This window comes from Xiphophorus maculatus, chromosome 11 (assembly GCF_002775205.1).
Source record: "Xiphophorus maculatus strain JP 163 A chromosome 11, X_maculatus-5.0-male, whole genome shotgun sequence".
NCBI classification, from domain to species: domain Eukaryota; kingdom Metazoa; phylum Chordata; class Actinopteri; order Cyprinodontiformes; family Poeciliidae; genus Xiphophorus; species Xiphophorus maculatus.
Genome location: NC_036453.1, coordinates 19,316,832 through 19,344,764, shown reverse-complemented (window position 1 = coordinate 19,344,764; position 27,933 = coordinate 19,316,832). Strand labels below are relative to the sequence as shown.

Sequence of the window (27,933 nt, the reverse complement as noted above, 5' to 3'; positions counted from 1 at the left end):
TGTATGATAATTTTTATTTTTTTTTTAATTTCACAAGCAACCCAGTGTTCCCAACCGTGCAAAGCAGTGAGCGTTGCAGACCAGTCACATGCACATGATGGGAAATGTTCAGCTAGACACACGGGGGCTAACCTCTGTCTCTCTGCGAGGGGGAGCAGACCCGCACGTCCAGCAAAAGCACCGTTTAACCAGAAATGTTGCATTCAAGCAAAAAGGTGGGATTTCTTTTCTACTTTGGCGCCATGTCCTGTGCTTCGACTGCAGCTGAAAGTTGCAACGGTTTCTCAGTTCCTGTGGGCCGCAGAAGCTAGTCACTTTGCGTCTATGAAGTCTGCGAACAATTGACAGTGAGCAATATATGATCCTTTTTGTTTTTTTCTTTTTACAGCTGAGAGAAATTTTCTTTTTTTTGTTGTTGTTGTTGTACATAATACAATTTGTTGCGCAAAAATGGGTATGCGCACAGACTGGAAGCATAATGTTGCGGAGAACATGCAATTTGAGTATACAGCAGAGCAAAAAGCGAAGATTCCCACGGTTTTCCTGTCATGAAACGTCATCTGTCACTGTTTGTTTTGCATCTTCAAGCACGCGTCTCTTTCTTCGAGTGTGGTTTGTTTCCCAGCAGGGCGTCGATCTCAGTAACGGTCTGCGGTGTCATTTGGGATAAAATCTGGGGGGCGAAAAGAAACAGGGCAGTTTGTCAATTGTCTCTTTGAATAGCACTCTGTAATACTTTTGGTTTAAACAACTGTGTCTATATGACTTCAACTTTTTCAAATATTAACAATATTTTTTCTTTAAAAAGTGATGTTAGCTTATTAAATGGTTTCCAGCTAGATACATAAAAAAAGCACATCAGTCTCGTTAAATAAAGCAATTAGTTTCATCAGCCTCAAACACTAATTTGTCACTAAATTATTAAACTATTGGTAATCACACTAAACGGATATTTCACTAGCGAGAAATAAATTAACAAATATGTAATCAAAAAAAAGAGTTAGAGGATTTTTGGTTGGGAATGAACGTTCAGCTTTTCTTGATACAATTTCTCTCTCTCTGAGGTAAACTCATGGTTTATGCGCATAATTTGCATCCTTCTATCGCCCCTTTCTGTCTTGGAACCGGCTCGCGCTTCTTGCTCCAGGTTCCTTCGGGTCTCGGCCTCGATAATCACCGATGGCTCAGACAGCCGCGGTATACCCGAGGAGGTTACCCTGAGGCTGGGAGGTTGTTTGCTGCGTTGTGATAAATGCGGGAAAGAAAACTTCCTCGAAAAAATTTGGGAGAATGAAAACGGCACCACCAAATTCTGAACTAGTTCGGATTTGTTCGTTGACTTGACTGAGCTCTTCCTCATCACTCTCCATTGCACTCGGACTCCCATCTCCAGAAAGGTGTACGGAAAAATAAGCAATCATATATATTTAAAAAAAAAAAAAACATTTGTTAATTTCTCCAGAGTATAGAGAATTCATAACATGCCCGGTAAGAGTACCGCTCTCCGGACCGGCAGGTTCCTTCAGAGGCTGAGATTTCACTCTTAGAGGAGAGCATGTGAAAAGTATTCACATGTGATTTTAACATTTCATCAAAGCCCCTCCACTGCCTTTTGGAGAATCTCCAGAACAGGAATTAAAACTTATTAAGTTCAATACACAGTATCATTTTTCACAGTTGCTTTTCTTGAATCATTTTCGACATTAGCAAAAAAGTAAGCGCATTTTTCAAAACAATTCATACAACCAGCAAAGCACCATGGATTACCTACAAACTGATTGAGTTGATGTTGTTTTTTTTTTCTTTCTGTTGCCTTTCATTTTATTGATCTGTGTATTTCCTTCTATTGTATATAATTGTTTTGTTTTTAATGAAATGAATATCAAACTAAAACAACAATTTTCTCTATCAGTGAGTATTTCAGAGCCTCAGACTGACAAGTCATTGTTTAATTTTGTACAGATAAGACAGTCAAATTGATTAATTATGTAATTATGTTTCAATTATATAGATATATAGTTTTCCTGCTCTGCCCAAGTCTTTTGCAGCCTCTAAAAGCTTTTAAACAAAAATAATGTGACAAAATGTAGAAGAATTCAAGAGGCATCAGTACGTTTGTGAGACTCAGCAGGAATAATGCAGAGAAAAAAGGAGAAACGTTTTACCTGGAGAGCTCCGAGGTTCTCTAGTAGCTGGTCAGTGTTAGAAACACCCAGAAGCACAGAGCTGACACCCTCACTTCGCAAACACCAGGCTGCAGAAGATAAACACAAAACCATGAGCTGCTGGCTTACTCTGAAGCACCTTCAGTGTGCAGGATCTGAATGCCAAATTTGTTCATTCTAGACGGAAAAACTGGCCACAGAATGGGAAAAAGCTAATCGATGTTTGCATTTGGTTTGGGGACGATGCATCTAATGGCACAGCTGAAAACATGCTAATGCAACACTGGAACATACAGAGTACATCAGATGAGATGTCCTGGTGAGGAACCTCACAGTAATCAGCTACCAAAGGTAAAAACAGTTAATGAAAGTGTACTTTAAATTAAAGATGCAGTACAAATCTTTGCAAGACAGTTTCTGAAGATCAATGGGGGAAAAAAAAAAATCTAAAAATATCCAGAAATGTTTTCATTTAAGATTGTAGGATTATGCAAAAAAAACGTATCCAAAGGTCTCACAGATTAAAATAAGAAATGATGAGTATTGTAGTTTAACAGCAGCTTATTATGATCATACTAATAACAACTTTTATTGCATCAGCGAGAGGAAATAGCCCCAATGAACAACTACTTACCTAAACCTGACCATGTCTAACCTGAAGAAAGGTTATTTGGCACCTGATATAAAATCTACCAGATTTCAGACACGACTTTCTTCTCACACATCACTGACATGAAAGTGGACATGTTTTATGTTGTCGTCATAAAATCAGACCCTTTGTCATGGTACCTATGGCCAACTGTGCGGCGGTGCAGCCCAGTCTGTCTGCCAGTAGATGGAGCTCCTTGATTTTCGCCAGCTGCCTTCTGCCTTCCTCGCTGTTCACCCGCTCCTTCAGCCACTGGTATCCCTTCAGCAGAGGCAACACAGAGGAAAATCTGTGACTTCTGCAATGGCATTACTGCTGAGGTAGAGAAACCTAACCGGGCTTATTCTGAGCGAGAGAATTCCCTGACGAGAGCCGCTTAAATCAGAACTGACCTTCATTGCTGCTCTGGAGCACTCGGGCACGCCGTCGCTGTACTTCCCTGTGATTAATCCACAAGCAAGTGGAGACCAGGTCATCGCCCCCACACCTGAGAGAGAAACAGAGAGGGAGAGAGAACAATGAAACCAAACAAATCCTTAATTAAACTCATCCAAGTGGCCAAAGTTCCAGGAACGTGGACGCCTCACCGATCTTGTGGTAGAGTTCAGGAAGCTGCACCTCAACTTTGTCCCTCTGGAAATAGTGATACTCTGCCTGCTCGCACACAGGTGGGATCAGGTTGAACTGTCGTGCAACGGAGTATGCTTCCTGGAGACCGAAACAGAGCCAGAATGAGCGAACAGGAGAGCTGGGGGCTGAAAACTACGGAGCCCCTAAGGGGACATGGAGAGAGAAAAAAAGGAAAGAAATCCCGACTTATTATCTCGAGATCCCGACTTATTATCCCGACTTATTATCTCGAGATCCCGCGACATTTCTGAAAAATCGCGAGTTACTTTTTTGGGGGGGAAAGGCATGTTTTTATGCGGTAAACGTGGGGGAGTGTGTCTACATTGATTATGGAGGACGACTTATATCATTTTCTGCGGTCCAGAGATGTCCCAGAGGAGGATATCATGCACATGCAATTTAGCGTACATCCATCGGTAACCGTGAAGCTGTCCAGAGGACTGTAGCTGGTTATTAATGAATTCTACCAAAACTGCCAAGTCGGAAAAGGACTTGCGCCGAATGAGTCCCCGCGCTCTGAAAACTCTCTTCAGATGTCTCTCACTAATACTAAATCCATGTCTGCTGTCAAGCGCTGATTTAATGTGTTTATACTCAAGCCCAAGCTCGAAATAAAAATCTATATATCTACCCCCACAGTGATGGAGGACACCCACATGGGTGGGTGTCCTCCATCACTGTGATTAGGTCGTTATGTACTGATGTCGGGATCTCGAGATAATAAGTCGGGATAATAAGTCGGGATCTCGAGATAATAAGTCGGGATTTCTTTCCTTTTTTTTCCTCTCCATGTCCCCTTAGGGGCTCCGTAGAAAACAATGAGTTTGTGTCGACTGCGGTTTTCTGAGTGCGCACCATGATCTCCATTGCGCTCCAGCGGGAGGTTCCCCAGTACATGGCCATGCCCTGGTTTATTACGAATGTCATGGCCCGAACAATCTCTGGAAAATCACAGTGTGAAGCAGGTTATTAAAGAACACATCTCTTGAAGTTACGTTTTATTGACAAATACGTTAGATACGTCTAAAACGGACCTTCCATCGGACTGTTCACGTCATTTCTGTTGGCAAAAACTAAGTCCACATAATCGAGTTGGAGCCTTGATAAGGATCCTCGTAAACCTGAGAGAAACAGCGGTCAGGCTTTTAGATTGATAGACTCAATTAGGCACAAATGTGTTTAAAGAGAAAACTTTAATTTGCTGCTGATAAGCACATAAGAGCAAAGGACACAGGTTAATAGTTAGCAGCTGTAATGTTCACACATCTCACAGATCTTTGGTAATACTGTTAACAATTGAAGAAAAGCTCTGAGGTGAACATTAATCTCATCATTCAAAACTTTTTGAATAACATACAAGTTGCTACATTTTAAAGAGGATACAGTCTCCCAGGTTTTGGAGAAGACGTTTTACTTTGACTAGAATTAGTGAAAATCTAAACAAAAAAAATTCAAGAGATGAAATTGTTGTTGAAATGTTGAAGCTTTTTAAATTCAACTAAGAAATTTAGCTAGACGTGTCGCAAACGATGACAAAACAATGAAGAAGGAGACTCTAATATGGAGACTGCTTTTGTGAACATTTTATGAAAAACGGCCTTTTGAAAATTAATTGCCATCACCCTAATTTTTAGACTCTTTGTTGGAATAAAGCCATCCATGATTCAGGCTAACCTAACCTAAAACATTAAGATTATGTCCAGTCAGAAGAAACATGTTGATTGAATTTAGAAATTAATTAGAGCCCTGTCCTTATTCTTATACAGATTAATAAAGTCACATGTACATTGTAATTGTTCGATTTAAACAAAATTGAGCTCCTTCCTACTGGAGGAAAGAAATTACTTTCCTTTTATTTGTTTAGATTATGTCTGTTTGCATCTCATAATTTACCTGTTAGTTGTTTTTTAGGCTCTCTGACATTTTAATACATTGACATACTGTGGTTTATATTTCTCCTCTGCTATTCTGTATGTTCTAATTTAAGCATAACAAAGACTGAGAAGAGACTCAAACATTATTGTAGGTTAAGATACTTGAATGTTAAGAGCAGAATGTGTCTTACCTTCTATAATGTGCTTTCGGGAGAGTCCTCGCTCTGTTTCTGCTCTGTGCAGTGGTGAAAACAGACAATAAGGTTATATGGAAAGTACTGAAGAAACAATAAATCCTTAGTGTTGGACTTACTGGCCTCCCCAGTAGATTTTTGTTGTGATGACAAAACTTGAGCGCCTAAAAAAGGACACACCTGTGAGTTTACACCTATAGAACCTAAAAAAGGTGTACATTTTAATTTGGCTTATTTCAGGTGGAATAAAAAGTTTTTAAGTTCAAAACGGAATATGCCCTCTGTTCACTATGTTGCAGTGAAACTTGGGTGAGTCAGCGACAAGGTTCTGATCTGGGAGTTTATTCACATATTATATGATGTTTATTTAATGGTTTTATAGTTTGCATTAGGTCAAAGCTCTATAGTTTTCTAAAGTGCATAGATTTCCCTTGAGATTAGGTTTAAAAGCAATGTGATGCATTTAGAGGAGGGATTATCAGCAAATGTTTAACGTAAAATAACAACAACAAAAGCAACATTTGTAGGCAATTTTACATCCACGTGAGTCAGACAGAAAAAATTATTAACATCACCTCCACCCTTTCTTTTTGATAATGTTCCCTAGGGTGATTTCCGCTCTGTGGAGAAACGAATCAGAGATTAGTCTTTTTTTTTTTTTTTTTTAAATCCTGAGCTTGCATGAAACTCTTTGGAAATTCAACATATTATTTGTACATAGATGAACACTTTTCTTGGTTTGTTTATCACAAAAAAGAATGATAAATGTATCGATTGCTGAAAAGATGGAAGAAAAGATAATTGTAGGAGTCTGACCTTCCAGAGGCGTAGACCTCTGCTGTGTCAAACAGGTTGACCCCGTTTTCAAAAGCGAGGGTCATCAGGTTCTCCGCCATCTGAGGGAACGCAAGTAGTTAGGAAACTTTGGAGACAACCTAAACATTCGCGGCAGCACATGAAAGTTATACAAGTAGACATGAAATCCCTACAGAAATTTGTTAGTTCTACAGAAACCAGTGGGAGAGGGAACAGAAAACAGCAGAGCTGCTCTCACCTCATCAGAGATCTGAGATCCAAATGTCACCCAGGTGCCTGAATAGCAAGAGACGGCTTGTTGGTGTGGAGGATTTTAAAGAGAGATTAATTTTTCAGTGTCTTCCAACCAACTTACCTAACCCGAGGCAGGATACACGAAGGCCAGACTTCCCCAGGTTCCTGTGAAACAAAACACCCCACAGTGACAAACCATTTAATGAGTGGACATTTAGTTCTTTGATCATTTGTTTGTCTTAAAGCTAAACTTAATATATCGGATGAACAACATGACAACACCCAAAAGCAAGAAAAAAAAGAACACATAATGAAAATCTATAAAGGCAGGTGCAGAAAATTGAACTTTATTTTTTTAAATTATCATCAAAAAGTGAGACTGCTTGTTTAAAACCTGCATTTGAGCATTCAGGTATGATAAATTGATGCCAAAAAGCAGTAATCTTAGAGAAGCAAATGTTGCTGCCAATCAATCTGGCAAGGTTTCTACATCCACTTCCAAAAAAATGTTTGTATCCAGCAGTGAGAAACATTATTCACACCTGGAAACTATTCAAGACAGCTGGAAACTATTCAAGACAACTATCTGAAGCACAAAAACAAATCCACAGAAGAGCTGAGAAAGGAAGAAATCAAGGTTTTTTTGGATTCACTCAGTCAGGGTCCAAGCATTAATCAAATGTTGCATCTGACCTAAGCAAAGTAAAACCCACGTCTCACTGTGGTAGCTTCCCTTCACAAAGAACAATTATCACTGACTGATGAACTTCACTAGATGAAAGAGAGAGAAAAGGAGAGAAAAACACTTAAAACAATTAAAAAATGTGACAACGGTATAATTTTCTTTAAAGGGGTGGTATTATGTATTTTAGAGCACAATCAAGAAGTTATCAGTTTCCACCAGTGTATCATAAGCCTGGCGGGCCACCAAGCTTTACTTGTGCCACCACCAGACTAATCATTGATTATTTATTTAAGTTTTTTTTTAAATGTTAGCAATTATTAAGACTTTATAGTTGGTGTTCAGGTATTAATCTTCCAATAACACATAATTATCAAGTGACATTTCCAAATTTCCCGTCAATTTTAAACACTTTTTAACTCAGAAACATGACTTGACGCTGGATGAATGACTGCCCTGGAGACCAACCCCCAGGCTTAGCAAGTTTTCTGGGAAACCTTGAACTATGTTACCTTTGCTTGTTATAAAAATACTGTATATATCAAATATTACTTAAATTTGAATTTGCAATTTAACTCTTAATTGGGCCTCTGTCTCTTTAAGAAGCTCCTGCTCTTTCCAACACTCCTTTCAGCTTGTCATCACAACAGCGTTCCTCCATTAAGACTTTGGCGTCATTCTGAGGAGCGTTGCATTGAGAAGTCATTCTTTATCATCGGCTGATGAGCTTAGCAGATGCGTAGCTTCACCAGGTGTTTGCTAACTGCTGCTGCTGCTAATCTAGTGGAGCACAGCGCAGAGCTCAGTGACAGCAAGCGTTTCTGCACCCTGAGTGGTTGCCATGGGACACAAAAGGATCAAAGTTATGTTTTTGATGAGGGAATAACATTATAACATCACTTAAACCTCAAAAAAGTTGATTTTACATAATACTGCATGTTTTGCATGCATGTTCTAGGCATGAACTCTTCCTCTGCAGCTAAAGTGAAAGTTTCTCCTGCCTCAGGTTAAATTTGATGCCTCTGTCTAAAGGTAACCTTTATTTGTTATATGTGAGCAGTTGTGTGGGTCACTAAAACCACTTTGGGGGAGCTGGAGATCAGCTCCCGCTAAGAGCTTCTCTGGTCTTTACTATAAATGACCCAAAATGCCCCATAAGCTATAGAGGAGTACATTACCCAGCTTATCACCTTTGATTATCCAGACAGCAGAGTGTTGAAGGCTTGGCAGGAAGAGGCAGAGAGCTGCATCTAAAACAGCGGCCTGTGCAGCTGAAGCTGACGTGGGCTTCATGCTTGCTCTCCTCCTGTTCCTCCTCCTTTAAACTCGCTCTCCCCCATCCCAATTAGCCGAGGAGCCAGCTGGAGGGACAGCAGAACTGCGGTGGTGAAACTCATCGCTGCTCGTCTTTTCATCTCCTCCCCTCCGCTGCCTGTCTGCCTGCGTCCGCGCACAAACGGCCAAATGCAGACAGACAGACTGTCAAAGCATTTAGACACAGCCAAACGAGTCCCGCTTTTATTGTCCTGGTCTATTTTTAAATGCTGGACATGGAACTATTTTTAGCCACCCCCCCCCCCCCCCCACTGCATATCTAAGCGTTTGCGTGTGCAGCATTTGTCGGTGTATGTGCGCTGCGTGTGTGGGTGTCAGATGCAAAGTGTTTATGCCATTGCATTAAGCCACGTCAAAATACCGCGCAGGTGAAAGGTTGGGGATGACTGATGAAGGGAAATGTGTTTGTGGGCCTCGTGCGTCGCGAAATCCTTGTATGGTGATCTGGCTCTGGTTCATCAGGCAACAACAGCTCTGCTTCTTTCACACTGAGGGAGTTCATGTAAACAAGTGGCTTTTCTTTCAAACCAGATGTCAGATCAGTTATTTATTAATATTTCCACTTGTTTTAAATGAGTTTTTCTGTCTTCATTCCTTCCTTTTCTCACATAACAGTATGATGCGAGGTCGCTGTCGTTCTTTGCATGTGTCTGGCCGCATGGTGAGCCCAGTAAAATAAAGTACTCTCCCTGCCTGCATGGATTTTAAGCTAAACATTCAGTTCTTCCTGATGGAAATCAGCAGACTCGCTCGCTGCAAAGAGTTTATTTACGGAGGACGCGTCAGCATCACGCCAGACAGAATTAACGTCACGTTACTTTGAGGTTTATAATTATACATTTGAAGTGTTCTTTTTTTTGCAACAGAGAACAAGTTTAGTTGTAGTGACAATATCCATCCATAAGCACCGTTCTTTCTGGATATTTGATCGCTCTTCTTATTACAAATGCTGGTAAACATCTTCAAACGGTTGATTTTCTTGCACAGAGCCACCTTTAAGTCATTAGCATCAATATTTACTTCAAATCTCTGTTGAGTTTGGAGTCAAACCCCAAGCGTTAGCAAGGTTTATCTGTTCCATAGCCAGTTTACATGTGTGTTTCGGACCATCATCCTTTACGAACATCCTACTGGGTCCAAGTCTCAACCGTCTAGCCCAGAGGTCTTCGACTCCAGTCCTCCAGGGCTGTTGTCCTGCAACTTTTAGATCTGTCTGTCCTTCAACACACCTGAGTTAAATAATGAGGCCATTATCAGGACTTTGCTTGTAGATAAACGTGAGGAACAGTTTGGTGTTCCAGCAGGAGAAAGGTCCCAAATGTCCATCAAAATTGGTTTTTGGGATAAACAAAGCAGGCTGAAAAAAACAATCTGGGATGGCCCAATCCCTGTTGTAAATTTGGGGGGTATGCTTCTGATGTTTGGGTTTATATAAAAGAATAAAACAACCAATAAAAATAAATCCTATCATTGATGATGAGAAGAATCAGATATGCTGTCAGAAGCCCATTTATAACAACACTGCAACATTTAGAAAGTTGAACCAAACATAGAGTTTTAACACTTTTTCAGTTAGAGAAACTGGAGTAAATTGTTTCTTCTTTCCAAAATTCATTTGCAGTGAAATCATTTCACTGTTGGGGGGGCAAAAAAGCTGCTCAAATGCATAATTAAAAGCCCACATTATTATTCTTGTAGCTAAATTTCTAAGCTGAATCTGCATGTAGTCGTTCTGAGAGAAGCTTTCAGGGAAACTGGAAGGTGTGTTCCATTTTCGCAGCCTGTTGTTTAGCCCAGGGCTGTCTTCCACAGGCGAAGCATAACAACACCAGCCTTTTTCCATACTTTCCTCTTCAAACCTCTCCACAATGACAAACACAAAGGTTATTATGTGCGACAAGCACAAAAACAAAACATGAGTCAGCATTAGGAGAATGTCAAGCATCCAAGAGAGCCGTTACACAACTGCAAGTCTCTCTTTTGTCTGTAAGCTTACATCCAATACGCCCGTTAAGGATGGGAGTGCATGATGCGAGTGTGTGGCATGTTTTGCCGAGCGCTGCGAGTTATTGCATTGTTGCCGGGAGCAGAATGCAATGGCATGCAGAACTGGGCAAACTGTCTTGATTGCCGTGTCCCATAAAATCTTATTTTGTTTGTTTGTTTGTTTGTTTGTTTCTGGGCAGCGGAGGACGTCATTGTTCCTGTTTGTGACAGCTAACCCCTCCACCGCCATCCCCCCTACACACACACACCCCCACACACACACACAAAACCACCGTCCTCTTCCTCCTCCTCCTCCTCCCACTCTTAACTCCACAGCTCTCTGCAGTGCTGCAGTCTGCTAAATTACTATCAGAGAGTCTGGAGAGACACATGCTCACTCCTTTCCTCTCGCCACCTCCGTCATGCCTCTTCCACTGTATCACCAGCGCACACATTCGCACACACGTCAGCAGACTGCTCAGCCCAGATTTTGAAAAAAGAAAAATGAAAACCAAACCAAAAGAAAAACAAAAAAAAACGGACAAAATCCTTAATGTGCAGGCTGACAGTTGTGAACGTTCACGCTCAATGGGAATTGCGCTGGAATGCAAGGACAGATCTACATGTGGACACGCATGAATGCACTCGTGAGCAGGGCACACAGATGCTTCTCTGTGGCCTCTGAAAGTGTGGCTTCCTGCATTCTCCTCCTGTTTTTGTTCATTCATTTCTGCTTTCCTGCTGCCACAAATCACAATCTCCAAACAAGATGATTACAAAGACCTGGATCTTCCAGGCATAAATTGATAATGAGGGAAAAGGAAAGGGAAGAGACACAGGGGGAAAAGTAGACACACACACACACACACACACAGGTGCGTTGTCATGGTGTAGTCAGCATTTTAACCTGTGCTGACATTTACACTTAGTTCTCACCCCAGACAGAAGGAAGGTGCTGGATACAGATGGTTAGGTGCAGATGATGGAGATTTTTTTCCCCCCTTGCAGTTGTCATAAAATGCCACACACATGCTGAGCAGGCTTTTCTCCAGAGGGAAGCACATCTAGATATTAATAACAACCATGTGTGTGTGTAGGGGCGTGTGTGTTGGTGCTTATATGAGCATTTTCTGAACACTAGCTGTGGGAAGATGGTGGAGAGTCTGTTGTCTTTTAATAACACTGTGTTCCAAGCTCTAAAGGGTCAGTTTGCCCAAAATTAGATTTTTTTTCTCACATCCTAAATGTTATTTTTTTTATTTTTTAGTTTTTTTGCCACCTGTTCATGGGTTTCAAACTTATTAGCTCCACTCAGAGATGGTAGGAGGGGAGACATCGCCACGGTTCTGTTGATTCTGAATTTGGACTTCTCCACATTTTGTCACATTACAGCCGCAAAACTTCACTTTATTTATTCAGGGGATTTTATGTGAAGATACTTTAGATTGGTAGAAAATCAGAACTATCCAAAAAAAATGTGACATGCATTTGCAGTCAGGCCCTTTTTAAACCAATTCTCAGATATAACATACAACACAGTACCTTGGAATCTGAGTGTAATTTAATCACAGGATAAAAAACATCTCAGATCCTGCATTGGCTGCGTTGAAAATGTCAGCCACTGGTTTTCAAGTCGTGTTGTGCTTAGGGTATTTCAGTTTCCCAAGCTGCATTTTCTTTGGAAAATTTCAGATAATGTCTTTAGGAAAGTCAAGAAATATGTGAATTTCTTTCAAATAATTTGGACTTACATTCAACAGAAAAATACAAAAATTGGTGGGCAGGTTAACAGAGAAATTAGATACTTGTTAGTGGGATTAAAAAACTCGACACTGGGTTTTAGGTTCTCGGCCCTAAATCTACACCCAGAGCGTTTAAATTGGAAACGTAGATATCATATTATGCACATGTGCTATAATGGCTTAGTTAAAGTTTGGTTTTAAATCAAAATCCTTGCATTTCAGAATTATGCACCATTATGTGTTGGTCTAATACATCCATCTATCTACCCACCCATACAATATAATTAATAACACAATTACTAAAAAGTAATATTCCTTTTTGACACAATGCAGCATCAAAAATAAACAGATAAAGCCAGTTCTTCAGTTCTTTAGCAGATTCTGTGGCGACTTATTTTATTGGCTGGACTAGACTGTTTAATTCTGACACAAGGGTTTTGTTTAAAACTCAAACTATTTATAAACTGTTTGGCTGAACACTTGTTTTTTTTTTTTTTTGCGTGTAATGTGAAGATATTTTATTCTGAGATGTACAAAAGACAGTTTTACAAGTGGGTCTGTACTATTTATAAAATACACATGCTGAGAGTGAAGCAAGTGGGAAAAAGGCCAAAAATCACTCACTTTCCCTCGCATGCAGGCATCGACACACAATCTCAGCTGCCCTCCTCCGATTCTACAGTAACCATAACATTTTCTCGGTCGTCGTGACTCCTTTCAGCTCAGAATACATTTATTAAAGCTGCCTGGCATTGGGAGATATTTTTATGGTAATAGACCTTTAAAAAAAAAAAAAAGCATGTTAATAAATGCATGTGTGGCTCCGTCCCTGGCTGAAGATGGGGAGGGAACATCAAGTCAATTTCAGAGTCGCATCCACAAGTTCAAGAGTTAATAAAATTGATTGTGTGAAAAGGTCACCACCCTGAGCTGCTGTTTGATTTCTGGCAGACAGAGGAAGATGAATACATTGATGTGTCATTTTCCCCAGACGGCTACCTCATAAATGACAACTCAATGAATTAAAAATGATGAAAAATAGCCAGTGGAGTAGAGTTTATCCTTCACTTCTGTTGTTTACTTAAGCCTCAGTGATTTAAACTGTTCTGCTGCTTTGGATTCGTTTTATTTTAAACTCTGTGTTTATTTTGAGGAGTCTAAAGTCAGGTTGAATTCAGACATTGCTTGCTTAAGTTTCTCAAGAGGAAAATGTTTCCTCAAGCTGCCATGCAAGGTGTTTCCTTATGTGGTCCTCAGAAGACAATTGTTCATTAACTATTTTTGTGTTTTGATGATGTAAAGCACTTTGAACTGTGTTATAAAATACATTTGATTGATTAGGAATGTACAATGTAAGCGCAAAGATAAAAAAAAATCAGGATATCAAGATAATCTGTTAATGTCAATAGCCTTTTTTATCTTTGGGGGGGAAAAAAAGATGTAGGGCTGTTGAAAAAGAATATTTTAGTAACCGAATACTCTATGGACTATTTTTACGATTAATCGAGTAATCAGAATACTCTCTCTCTTTCTCTCTCTCCTGTTCTTATCCGCTCACCTGCATAAATACACCAGCAGCGCTCTTCCCACCATTCGCTGTCGGACCCCAAACATTGCGCCAAGCAATTTAAGAATGCTTGTTGGTCCCCATAAATCGATGAAAACCCGAAAACATTAGGCTGCTAGCACCTACGACGTACAGGCGGGAGTGAGAGCGCTGCCCAACACGAATAACGACCCGGCCGGAACACGGTGCGCTAACGAAGCTTCGAGGCAGATAGATTTTTCTAGAGAAATTTTAATAATCGAGGTACTCGAATCAGTCGAGGAATCGTTTCAGCCCTAAAAAGATGATCGAGTCCTGTTAGCTAGTCTTAGTCCTTTTTCGTTGGACTAACTTCAGAGAGAATTTTCTCTCGTCACAATCCATCAGTCTCTGGGGAAAAGGTTGTTCTTCCTCTCTTTCAGTTGTGAGATGTTTGAGGAATTGAAGTACCAACATCCTCTGATGGTTTCCTAGGTTCAGGACATCCCATTTCTTAATTCTCAATCAGCCGCTTGTGGATTTACTGGTATGTTTGGAGTTCCTGACATGCTTTTGGCATACAGTCTCTACACCAAACCTCTGTAATTTGAACATGTCAAACTGTCTTCTAAATAAATGATGGACGCGTCATAAAGTGGAATAACTCAGGGGCATCACGTGGAGCAGTGATTAGGACAGGCGCCAAACCCCGAGTTCGACTCCTGTTCTTATCCTCACTTCTCTCTGTCCACTTCCTGTCTGATTACCGTTTAAAAAAGGCCACAAATGCAAACCGCCATACAGTTGCTGTTAGCCTGCGACTTAAAATAAGTGAATGCTATGAATATAAGTCTTGAACAGGGAAATAGTTCTTAAGTTGGTGCTTGTTGGGTGGCACTTGGTTCTAAAAATATTATTTGGGACAAAAAAGTTAAATGCTACTAGCAATATGCAGCCACAGAGAAGAGCAACAGGCTAAACGGTAACTTCAAATGATGCTCTTTGAAATTAATATATTCAATAGCTAACTGTTTTAGCGTAGGTTGTACAGTAACATTACATTACATTACAGTAACATCACAGATTTAATAAAATATAAACGATAGGAAGTATAAATAAATGATGAATCACTGGTGTTTGCTACATTTTAAATATTTGGCAGCCATATTGGATTCTGAGGTAAGAATAATGACTTTCTAACTTGGAGTTATGACTTCAGGAGTCCTTCCTGTTTATTTTTCCAACCTTCAACGAGAAAAATTTCACTTGTGAGTCCAAGTGAAATACAGTTTTTAAACCACATCCTTCAGCTTAAGAAGCAGATATGAACTTTTTAAAATGTCTTTATAAAACAAACAGCAGTCATCTACAACATGTTCAAGGTTAAGCTGATAAATAAAATGTTAAAACTCAATTTCTAAATCCCTGTCTGAGCCCATCAGAACGGAAGAAAACATCCATGTCTGACTTTGACAAAACCGCTAATTCAGTGGAAGTGATGAGTATTTTCTGGCTCTGATTATGATGGTGGCGGTCCAGAGCAGCCCTGCTGACGACTGCAGCCATCAGCAGTTAATTATTGACAAATCCATCCCTCGTCAAACAACGCTGACCCAGAGGTCGCCTCACATTTTGAGGGGATTAAGTTATCTGCTTTCATGTACTTCTTCAAGTACACAAGCATGCTGAACGTCTTAAAGTACAGGTAATCAAAGCACTGTTCGGGTAAATGATTTAAAATGAGAAATTTCAGGATTGGGATTAGGATTTAACTGCAGGTGACAAAAATAAGTGGGCAGAAAAGGAAAAAAGAAAACGTCTCATAAGTCGGGTCCTTTTTTGACCACGTGCCAGGCTGAAATGAAGCAAGTTAAGATACAGTGGGGGCTTCGCCTGAGACATGCTAGCCCTCATGGTGAGTCACTAATCTGTTCATCCAACTGGAAACTCGGCTACAAAAACCCAGAGACTGGAAGAGAGAGGAGAGCTGAAGGTCAGAGCTCCAGCAGCTGCACTCTGTGATCTGAAAGCCACACGAAGTATTTGTTTCCCTCTGATTATTAATCACTGGAACAATACAAGGCCAGATTGCTTAATTACAATTTAATTTATAATGATGATGATGACGACTCTACTATATGAAATGAATGCTTGGGATTTATTAGGTTACCATCAGGGCTTGTAAGTAAATGAGTCTTGCTTGAACTGTGTTATAATCACTTAAAAAAAACACTTTTACTTATATATGTTGCTACTCCGGTGACATATTATATCTAATACTAACAGTTCACATGTACTTTATGCAATGCAAGCGGCATTTCAGTGGACATTTCTGTCCTCATTTTAGTAAGATTGTGGCAAAAAGGAAGGAAGAGCAATTTTTTTAAAACTATTTTGTAGAAAATTGATCAAATTTTACTTTAGTGATGATCTACTGCCAGATGAAGCTGAATATATAAAGGTGAAATAGATGAGATATTGTAACCTTTGTAAAATATAACCCCATCATTCTATCCTAATGCAGTGAACACAAACTTCTATTGTTTTCAACATTTAACTTTTCAAATAAAAGTGTGGTGTGTATATGTATTCAACCCTAAATAAAAAATGACTTCAGAAATTACCTAAATTCAGAAGTCCATACATTTCACCTGTGTATAATTTAATCTCAGAACCTGCGGCTTCTCTGTACAGACTTCAGAGGTTTGTAAGACTCCATTACCGTCATGAAACCCAAGTGATAAAGTTACAGCCTAATTAGTTGTGCATTCCCAAAGACACTGGAGACATATAATCGAAGGTGCTTTAGTCAGATGGGACAATAATTAAACTTTTTCACCTACATCCAATATGCTTTGTGGTAGGAAAGTGACATTGCACTTCACCCATCTCATTGTGACACACGGTGGTGGTAGAATCATGCTGTGGAGATGATTCTCCTCAGATTTGATAGACAAATATAAATATGAGAAATATCTGGAAGAAACTTGGCAGAGGTTTTAAAAGACTTTGTAGCAAAACTTGAAGCTGGATGTGTTTATGAGTGAAGCTAGTAGAAGTATATCACTTCCTTAAAGTCATGTTTTTATGAACAGAGCCTCTCATTTTGACCCAAAAGACTTGCAGCTGTGATGACACCAAAACTTGGGTGAATGACCTTACGCAGCGACATTTTAAAGTACTCTTTAGTGTTTGTTTGGTCTAGTCATTAAATGTTCAAATAAAAATCGCTGAGGTCGTAACCTGATAAAATGTGAGAAGTCCCAGGGTTATGAACACTTTTTCTAAGGAACTGAAGGTTAAAATGTCAGAACAGGTTACATTGTGATAGACCACTTGGAGGCAGATTATTCAAAAATACTAAAATATTCATTTGAGAAACTGTGAGCACATTTTGCTGCACGGAAGGCAAAGACCTCACACTTCGACGCAGCGGTCGGATGTCTGTCTATCTTTAATCTTTTCTGATGTTCTGAAGTTCTTTCAAACATTATTTATGCTTGAATTGTGTTTGACTTTCATTTGTTCTTTGCGTGTTGCAATGTTGAATGCTTCGCTACTCACATAAACTCTGTGTTTTTCTCCCGCCTTAATGTAAAGGCATGCAGATGACTGCTGCTGCCACGACGATTTGCCCGGCAGCCATTAACTCACCAACATCTGTTAGGAACCGCGGCACAACAGGCTATTCTGCATATCGGCAATTTACAGACAGGAAAAAGATGTTCAAACAGGCATTACTAGCAGAAGTGAGCAACAAATGTTTTTCCAAAAAAAATGTAAATTAAAGGTTTTGCAAAAATGCTGGAAAGAGTTGATAGATATCTTTAAATCTAGAGATTAAAGCTGACGCCAATATCAAAACCAACTCCAATCTATATACCATAGACGTTAAGAGTTTGTAGTATCTTATTGATCTTTAAAAAGCTGTCATGGAAATGTAAATAATCTCGAAAAAGCCCTAAAAAATACACAAACCTTTGTGGTTACAATCTGGCAAAATGTGAAAAGGCTTAAGAGTTAGGAATATGTCTTCAATCCACTGCTGTAGGTGAAAAAATAAGGTTTGCATAGCCCAAGTTTCCCTGGGAGGAATCTGACTCAAGAACATCACAGGAAGACTTGAACACACTCACAGAGAGAAACACCAGAATGCTGCATTTCACAGTAAGAAAGCTGGAGTCAAGGGCCGCAGGGATTCATGGGAGTTACGGCAGGCAGCAGGGCCCGTCGTCTGTCACCTGCCGGTGAGTGACGAGTAGCGAGTTTAATCAGATATAGGAAGTGGCTTAGAAAACATGTAGTCAAACAGGGTGAGTGGAGGCAAAGATGTGAGCCATCTGGAAATTGGGATTAGATCAAAATTCACTACCAACTGTTCACTTCTGCTCTCGTTTGGCTTCAATCGGCGTCACGCCAGGCTGCCCTCCCAGATCGGCTCAGAAACAAACAAACAGTCTCATCTGAGCAGTGCGCGGACATGTTTGCGCGCTCTTCGTCGAGGAGATTTTAATATCCACCTCATCTGGAATACAGCCTGATGATGCTGGAGCTAAGACCGGGCTCAGCAGCAAGGTGGGCTGATAAGAGCGACAGCCACGCTCACTGATTAGAGAGAATAAAAGAGGAAGAAAAAAAAAAAAAAAACCCTAAAGGAGTGCCTGGGGAGTTGCCAATGGCAACCCTCGCTGTCCATATGCTGTATAGACTTATTGTGCCGCTGCGCTCCCTATTAGTGACACTCCTTTGAAGAAAGCAGAATAATCTGACGACATCAGAAGTGCGAGTGCAGTTCTAAAAAGGACGAGCCACTGAAGGAGATATCCCAGTTTTGTTTTGAGCCTCATTCCCTTTTTAAGCATCCAATTAAATGAACCAAATTGCCTGAAGAGAATGGCAGGAATTCAATCAACCTGATTACTAGAAAAAACAGGTCATTAAAACTCTCCTCCGAGTTACTGACTGTTCCAGTCAAACTGAACGAAACGCATGAACTGGGTTCTGAATCACTCTGCATGCTTGGGTTTTTTTTTTTTTTTTTTTGGATGCACGTCCGTACGAATGGGTCTTACACCCCTTTAAGAACCCGCTGCGCGTCAAAGCTGCATGAGCTGCTGTTCTTATCACGGCGAAGGCTCAAATCCGTCAAACGGAACCGAATCAGACACGAACAAGGCCTTCCGTGCTGTTTATCTCGTCAAAAAAATGTCGTTCCTCCTTCATGACTCAGAGCTGGATTTTGCAACTAAGGTTTTCCGTGCAGACGGCGCTCAGTTGAAGTGCTGCTTTATGAGAAAGGAATGCTGTCAAAGCTGAGTGACCCGGAGAGATGCTGCAAAAAGCTGTTACTGCTGTAAGGATTTGTATTAATCTGCAGCGAGAGGCCAGGGCGAGATCTGCATTAAGTCAAGGGGGCTGTTTGCTGTGGATTATGCTTTTTACGTCTATCAGCGTAAGCATTTCTAGGTTTTCATGTCATATTTTAACGTTAGAGAAAGTGCCTCACTCTGAGAGCTGCTTCTCATCCAGCTAATGGAGATATGTAGGTGGCGCTTGCAGGTAATCAGAGGCAAATTGGTTACATTTCACCTCAGGCTCACCTGAGCAAAAAGACGGATCGGAATGGAGACAAAAAGGCTTGAGCTTATCACCTGTAAGCATGATTTGGTTGGAACAGGGTCTAAAAAATGTCTTAAATTAAAAATAATTTGATTTTTAGACTTTTAAATATCTTAAATATGCTCTGACCTTTTTATGTTGTCTTTTACTGGGATTTAAACTATTAATCAAATTGGTTTTGGAGTTTGTTTTGTTTTGGGGAGAAATACTTTGGCAGCATTCTTTCACTGTGTGAGTTGTCCTTCTAGTAAAGGTATTTGGACATTACTATGTCGCTTACTACTGTAAACTAGGAAACAGTAAATGGTCACACAGAGAGCAATTTAAAATCAGGACTTCAGCACCAAGACAAAATGAAAAACATCTCCTCCTCCTACCAAAACTGACTTTTTGTAGTTTACTTTAGGAAATCATATCAAATTTGTCTTTATTCAAGCAGTTTTTTCATGGGAAATTTGTATTTTTGTTCAGGTTTGGTTCCAAAACAGGGAGTTAGCTAAAAAACTGCATCTATTTTGTAACTTATTTTATACTAAGTTTGAAGCTAAGTAATGTGGATGTGAGATGACTGGGGTCACATGTCAGAGGAAAAAAAAAATCTACTTTACAAAAAAAGTCATATTTGACTTGGTTTAGATATTAAATGTGCTACATATCACCTATTAGTAAGTAAATTATTATGTTCACTAATTTTCTTGGGGGCGGAGCTTTATCTAAAAACAAAGTTTGTGTTAGTGGATGTGAACTGTGTAAAGTTTCAGAGTTTGCTACTGCAAAGCATTTACTGACTGCCAGATTTATCAGTCCACCAGATCATGGTTTTCACTAAGTCTTTAGAGTCAGAAAACACACAGGAACAGACCATTTTCAGTGCTGTTGCACAAACCACACCCACTTGCAAAATAGCCAAATCAGTCAGTTTGGAAGTGGAGGACAAGGACTATTTAAACAACATTTATGATTGGTTTGTAGCACTTTTGCTTTGCAGCCAAAAGGTCCCACAATCCAAAAACACGAGCGTTGAGTTATTTGGTGTCTCTAGATTGTTTTGTGATTATGTGCTTGGATGGATGTTTGTCCTGTGTGTCTCTTTGTTGCCTGGTGATTGACTAGTAACCTTTCCAGGGTGTCCCTCACTTCACAACCTTGAGCTTGGTGTCTAAAAGCTTTTTTTGTTTTTACAAAATAGCCACATATTTTGATAGAAAAAAGGCAAAGTAACCAAAAACGGTTGGCTTACAGAGAGATACAGAATCAACCAACATAACTAAAGTAAAATAGACGTAGTTTGGCTGAGAAAAAACTGGAAACCCTTCCAGTCATTTCTTGTGAAGGTGTCAATAGTTATCAGTCAGATATGAACATCAGTCAAAGCAGGGCCTCTCCACCAAAGACAGTTTTCCAACACTACCGTCGGGAAGCAAAGGGTCTGATGCTCACAATTCTTTTACTGAAAAAGGTATATATATATATACAGTACAGACCAAAAGTTTGGACACACCTTCTAATTCAATGAGTTTCCTTTATTTTCATGACTATTGACATTGTAGATTCACACTGAAGGCATCAAAACTATGAATAACACATGTGGAAATATGCACTAAACAAAAAAGTTTAAAACAACTGAAAATAGCCCTTATATCCTAGTTTCTTCAAAGTAGCAACCTTTTGCTGTGATTACTGCTTTGCACACACTCTGCATTTTCTTGATGAGCTTCAAGAGGTCGTCACCTGAAATGGTTTTCACTTCATAGGTCAACCTGCCCTGTCAGGTTAATAAGTGGGATTTATTGCCTTATAAATAGTCATGAAAATAAAGAAAACCCATTGAATTAGAAGGTGTGTCCAAACGTTTGGTCTGTACTGTATATGTGCTGCTTTAGCAGACTGGGTTTGGTCAGGAGAGTTGATGTGTAAGGTGGCAGGAAAGTACTGCTGGATGGACTCACAGATGGTATTCATGGCTTCCCCCTGTATTAGTAAATGTTCTGGATTCGTATGGCACTTTATCAAGGCCAGAGGACTTGAAAGCACTTTAGACTACATTCAGTCATTCACCAATTCACACACTGATGGTGGTGAGCTACTGGATAGTAGCCACAGCTACCATCTGACAGAGGTGGACAGAGTGGGAATTGACCAGCAACCCGCTGATTTAAAGATGAACTCTTACCATCATTGCCATCATCGTAGCAATCAACAACTGCCCACCGGAGGAAGATAGAAGGAGATATTCTGAGTGGTGGTAATTATAGTTCTTTAAGAAAAATTGGAAGTACTGTCCCTAATCGCTCCCTCTGTGTTCAGACCCAGCCTCCAGCTGTGAAGACTCAGTTCTGCTCCTGTGGCCCATACTCACCTGTACTTCATGTTGGTGTGCCGCCCGATGGCCTCCTTCATGTGGGCATGGCCCTGTGGAGTCTGCCGGGATCCGGGGCCGTCCCTGTTCTTCACCGAGCCTTGGGAGACGTAGTTACCGTTACCCCCCTGTCCACCACCACCTCCTCCCCCTCCTCCGCTGCTACCTCCTCCCGATCCACTACCGCCACCTCCTCCTCCACCACCACCGCCACCTCCTCCACCGACTCCTCCACTGCTTCCTCCTGGAGGTGGGGCGGTGCGAAGGCCACAGAGCCGGTCCTCACTGCGGCTCTTCAGGTTGTGCTCAGTGCATGCGAAGGAGACCTGCATCCTGACCTCTGCTCTGTGCTGCGCCGACAGTCAGAGACGTGGGGAGCCTTTTTTCTGTTATTGTTGTTGGAGGAGCGTGAGGAGCGGAGTAAAATGGCCAGTAATGTCTACAAACCACTGGTTCTGTTGTGGCAGTGCAGAGATGCTCATGCAAAGGGCTCAGACAGGGCAGGTCAGAGATTTTGGCAGAGAGCTGGTGCGAGCAGGCAAGAGTCCAGCCTCTAACATGACACACGCCGAGTTACCGTCTGCTCTGTCTCCTTTCTGTTGATGCAGAGCTGGCAAAGGTGGACTCTGAGAGTTTTCACACGCACAAGATGCATCGGGGCTGCCCTCCAACAACCATCAGGAGGGGGTTGTAATCTCTCAGCGGTCCTCAGACGAATGTGGGGATGTGGCGGTTCCTAGGAAGCCCCTGCGCTGTGCTGTGATGGATGCCCTTCCCCACATTCATGCACCGGCTCCTTCGGCTTGTGTTGGGTGATACAGCACTTGCCAGCTTGCTGTTTTTCTCTTCAGCTAAGGCTACTTGAGTCTGTCTTGAGCTGAGGAGCTGCCGCAGCAGGAGAGACACAATCACAGCCACTGGCATCCTCACTCCAAGCGTCAAAAAAGGGCATCTTTTTATTGTTGTCACTGTAATTAACGCAGAGCTGGGGGGACAAACAAAAAAAAAAAATGACTTTAGTGGCTCCAATTTACATCGCGAAGGAGGAGAGTCCCGTACAGGATTCACACATTCAAAGCCCGCCGATGCAGCATCATCCTCATCATCATCATCGCTTCACGCAGCACCAAATTGATGCAAGGAAAGAAAATAGGCAGCGAAATTCAGCGGCGTTACCTTTAGCGCATCAAGTTGCTCATATACCGGCGGCGGCTGCAGTGGGGGGTTCCTGCGTGGCGGCAGAATCTCACGGTGCACGGATAAGAAAAAAATGCCGGCATACTGGCCTCCCCCCCCACACACACACACACACAAACACACCTCCTCCAAAATAAAAAAAAATCAGCTGCAGCAGGCGGTTTTTTAAGGCGTCGATCCCGCCTGTCGACTCTCCTTCAGTTTTCTTCTGTCAGTCCCAGAATCAGCCCCTTTTCTTCCCGTTTGCAGGAGCGCCAAAATGTTCACGACACAGAAGCAGTGTGATGGTTTGGTGGGTAACTCTGTGCGTGCCGTGTGTGCGTTGCTCTCTCTCAGTCTCTGTCTCTCCTCCCGGGTGGACTCTCTACATTTTTCATCACAATCTGTGTTGCTACTGCTGTGACAACACTTCTTTCTTCACATCTTGGAGCCAAATTAATGGTTCCCAACCGTGTGCCCCCCCCCCCCACCACCACTACAAAATCTGTCACATTCACTCCCAAAGGACCTGACATGACATTAGTTATTCTGTTTTTTACCCCCTTTTTTTTGCTCTCATCTTGGTTTTTCCACACGTGGCTCCCTGTTTTAAATTTTTCTGCCACACCCAGGCTCTAAAGCAAAACAGCAGGAACAAATTTTGGATTCAAATAAATAATCTTGTCATAGTAGAAAAATATCAGGCCTATTAAATGTAAGAAAAACCGAGCCCTTGTTTTGATTAGTCAAGTAAAAATTTATCAATTAAAATGTGTTTTTAACAAGTTTGAGGTTTCAATTCATTTCATAACTGCTGGCACTCCTACATATTTTGTGCGACCCAATTTTTTCTATAACATTTTAAAGGCTTGCAGTAAACTTGTCTATAGATAGAAAATGTCCAACATGAGGTCCGCAGGCCATTTGTGGTACATGGAATGATTTTGTGGAGACAACTACTGCAGTACGAAGATTACATACATTTTCCTCTAGGAAGTTATCCTACTGCAGTAGAAGCCAACTTTTTAAAGGCTTTACACGTCTTTATTTTATGTGATATGTGTCTAAGCGTCACATATCACTTTGTGTTACTCTATGTATCATCAAATTAATCCCAAACCGATGGGTTATTAGCTGCCCAGGGAGTGGAAGTAGTCCCTCTGAGTCTGTGTTTAAAACCTTGGCTGCTAAGTCCTTGGGGAAAAATGTCAGTCCTGGATTCATTAGTTCCTACATGTGGTGAATTCTTGTTTTAAATCAGTTTGTAGCCCCAGAGCAGATTGTGAGGCACTGAGCAGTCAGCTGGATGTAGGACACTGATCGACTCATTTGGGGACATGTAGAAGCTGGGATGGGCAGGTTTCCAGGTGTACAGACCTCATACTATGATGGTTTTAGAAAAAGTAAACGGTTCAACGATTGTTGTGTCTGTTAAAAGGTCAAATAATCACCTGGAACCTTCATCATCACATTGACCATGTCTTTGTTTCTTCTTTCAATCACTTCATACAGCAATAACAACGGCTCCACTTTCAACAGGGCTGTTTTCAGGAGGATATCGTAATAAATTATAATTAATTTACAACGTTTCACCCAAAAGTGCTCAATAAATAAAGTTTGAGTGATTGTTCGTTTAAATATTGGGATTTCCTTCTGCCCTTTCGGTCAATTTTAAGGTTGTGGATCTGCATTTGAGAGAAAATATATTTGACATGCGCTAATAGTCTGTGAAAAAACATTGTATTGTTCCTGCGTGGCGGCAGAATCTCACGGTGTCTTTATTTTATGTGATATGTGTCTAAGTGTCACATATCACTTTGTGTTACTCTATGTATCATCAAATTAATCCCAAACCGATGGGTTATTAGCTGCCCAGGGAGTGGAAGTAGTCCCTCTGAGTCTGTGTTTAAAACCTTGGCTGCTAAGTCCTTGGGGAAAAATGTCAGTCCTGGCTGTTATAGATATAGATAATGCATGGATATGCATTATCTATATGCAGAAAAATGCATGGCTCACAGCAGGGGTGTCAACTTCTTTTTCATTTAGAGCCACAACAAAATCGGCTGAATGTCCTCAAAGAGTCAGTTGTGGCAAAATGTACAAATAAAACTGCCTAAACTGTTAAAATAATGCATATATTTCACAAAATAGAAATAGTATAGCTTTCTATATATTCAATGAGTACTTCAATTTTTTATTAATTGCTGTAACTTGGCAATATACAAGCAAAAAGTAATTTGATTTGACAGATGAAATAATATTTAACCGCACAACTGCTGTCTCGAAGTTCTATTTTTGTATTTATAGGACCACATAAACAGCTGTGGTGGACCAGATTTGGCCCACGGGCCTTGAGTTTGACACATGCGGTTGAAGGTTTAGTAATGTGGACAGATGTGTATTATTAATGCATGTGTCCAGGCAGTCTCAGCATCAGTGCTCATTACAAAGGTGTTTCTTTTTTTAAACTGTTATTCTCCAGGAACTTCAAAGTCTCAATGAGAGATGAAAGGCCGACCTGAGAGGTGAGGCTGTTTCTCATTCGCAGGCGGCTACAACCTGAACCAATCAAATTCCCCAGCTCTGTTTTTCCTTTAAGGGATGCTAGCCTCTGTTTAAAAATAGAAATTGTATGATGTGTGAGATAAATGTCCTGTAAGGCTTTTCTGATCTGCCTCAAAAATAAATTGCACCTTTTAAGCCTCTCTAGTAGTTTAATTGATCATTAACTGATCCATATAGTCATAAAGGACAGTAAATAATGCTTTATGTTCATAAAAATGTCCAATTTTCAAAGATGAAATGATGCATTAGGACTTATTACTGTTGGTTTAAAATGTAGGTTTCCTGAATTGACTCTTTCTTACCAGAGAGGAGAATAATCTGCATCTGTCTTGTTTTTCTTTAAAAAGGACTCACCTTTCTGTCAAGTTATAATTCAGCACAGAAATAAAAAGAATCTTTCATACTATTTGATGCCTCATCCATCCTGAATGAACCGAGAGTAAAGGGAAAACAAATGTGAAAAATGTAAGGGATGACTGCTTGTATTAAAGACATAAAATTAATTGTTCGCCTGTGTGTTGTCGTCAACCATGGCTAACACTGCCACCTAGAGGTGACATGGTAGGTTTCCAAAGTGTTTCAGCTATATTGTGACACGAGTTATACTATTAAATCTAAAACTCAAAAGATGGGAACCTTGGAGGCCGCTTCCTCAGATATTTAAACTTCCTCAGCTGACTCCTTTCAGAGGAGCAGCAGGTTTGCTCTGAGCTCCCTGAGGATGATGAAGCTCTGCATCGTCTCTAAGGCTGAATCCTGCAGAGGAAGCTCATTACAGCTGCTTGTATCCAGCGACTTGTTCCTTTGGTCATATTACGTACTACAATTGTCATGATGCAATCAAAGACCTCATTTTACTTTATTGGGATTTTCTCCGATTGTCCAACAAACAGCAGTGCATCATTCTGAAACAGAAGGAAACGGATTTATGCAACTTAAAAAGTGTAGTCGGATTTGTGTTCAGTCCTCCTTTATGCTGAAATCCTGAAATGAAATCTTGTGCAACCAATTACCTTTGCCCAATTCAAAGCATAGTAGAGGCAGCATCATGCTATGGGGAGGTTTTTGTTCAGCTGGGGAACAGGGAAGCTGGTCAGAGGTAGTAGGAGGATGGAGGTAAATACTGAGAAAGACTTGAGACCTGGAGGTGGAGGTACGCCTTCCTCCAGAGATTATTAGTTAGAATGGCCCGGTCAAAGTACAGGCTTAAATTTACTTGGAAAGTTGCAGCAACATCAATGCTAACAGCTGCTGTCCATCTGAGTTAGAATAACAGAATAGAATAGAAACAGACCTGATTGTCCCACAGAGGAGAAATTCAGGTGTAACAACAGCAACAGATTTAAAATTCTTAAAGTATTAAAATCGATATATAAAAAAAACAATATTAACAATAACAGTAATATCCAGTACAAGGCTATAGTGTAGAATATTGTAGAGTTATGAGCAATTCAGTCTCTAGATGTGCAAAATTGTTAGCGACATGCCTCAAAAGACTTGTAGATGTAATTGCACTGACTTGACAAAATGGGGAAACATTTTACAGGATGTGGATACTTTTGCAAGGCAATGTAAGCAAAACACACCAGTGAGGTAACATACGCCCTGCTGCTGTGGATCTGTATCTTCTAATCTTGTTTTTCATTCCAGGGTGACACAGAACTGCAGGCTTTCACATCCCATTTAATCTGAGCACTTTAAACGGAAAGAGCCACGTAACGAACTAATCCCCGCCTGGTGCTGTCCAACGCACACGCATCATTAACAATGAACTTCTGCACCGATGATATTGACCCAATGAGGCCGTCGTTGGAGGTCAAATTAGACATTGACTCATGCACGAGCCCCATTAGCGATCCACAGCAGCCAGAATCTTCTGTGGTTTCAGCCACATTTACTCAGTGGCCTCTCTGCTCTTAAACAACATCAAACATTTCTTTCTAGGTCACCAGTAAAGAGAGAGAGAGAAAGAAAAAAAATCTGCAAATGTAGTTGTTTTTTTCACTCATTGCAACATTAATGTCTCAGTACTTGTGCCTCTCACCTGTATGGCATAGCCGAGCGCTCAGCCTCACACTCAGCCAGGGACAGGCCACACTCCCTGAGGAACAGCTCCAGTCGCCGTCGCTCCACCAGCCGGTGGGCTGCCTCCAGGATCTGGGACGCCAAGGCCTCCGACTCGCTCTTCTGCGCTGGGGTCTTGCTGCTCTTGGTTCCAGTCTTGGCGACGATGCTCGTTGAAGAAGCGGACGCCTTGGGCTTCTTGCTGATGCCATAGAGGTCCTCCACGGAGTATTTCCCCCCTTTGCCTCCTCCGCTGGCACCGCGGCTGGCGAACATCGTTAATCCAGATCCGGATCCGGGCTACCTGAGTCGAACTGA

The 27,933-nt window shown here is 41.0% G+C and overlaps 1 protein-coding gene across 1 annotated transcript; it reads right to left on the bottom strand.

Annotated features, from left to right (window-relative positions):
- Window positions 1–23,393, bottom strand: LOC102231943 (voltage-gated potassium channel subunit beta-3-like). The gene is made up of 14 exons (XM_005802914.3): window positions 21,811–23,393; window positions 6,684–6,727; window positions 6,567–6,604; window positions 6,329–6,408; window positions 6,088–6,132; window positions 5,632–5,676; window positions 5,510–5,553; window positions 4,479–4,565; window positions 4,300–4,385; window positions 3,402–3,522; window positions 3,207–3,301; window positions 2,955–3,075; window positions 2,166–2,254; window positions 1–673 (listed from the first exon to the last, which is right to left on the bottom strand). The coding sequence occupies exons 1-14, from the start codon at window positions 22,140–22,142 to the stop codon at window positions 584–586; spliced, it is 1,317 nt and encodes a 438-aa protein (XP_005802971.2). The 5' UTR covers window positions 22,143–23,393; the 3' UTR covers window positions 1–583.
- Window positions 23,394–27,933: the final 4,540 nt, after the last annotated feature.

Bases quoted from the DNA above. Each gene is read 5' to 3' on its own strand.
- LOC102231943 (XM_005802914.3), bottom strand. From the start codon at position 22,142: ATGCAGGTCTCCTTCGCATGCACTGAGCACAACCTGAAGAGCCGCAGT. The intron at 6,728-21,810 runs GTGAGTATGGGC...TTTGTTTCACAG, and splicing joins CACACCAACATGAAGTACAG to GAACCTGGGGAAGTCTGGCC. The intron at 2,255-2,954 runs GTACCATGACAA...TATCTTCTGCAG, and splicing joins CGCCGCACAGTTGGCCATAG to CCTGGTGTTTGCGAAGTGAG.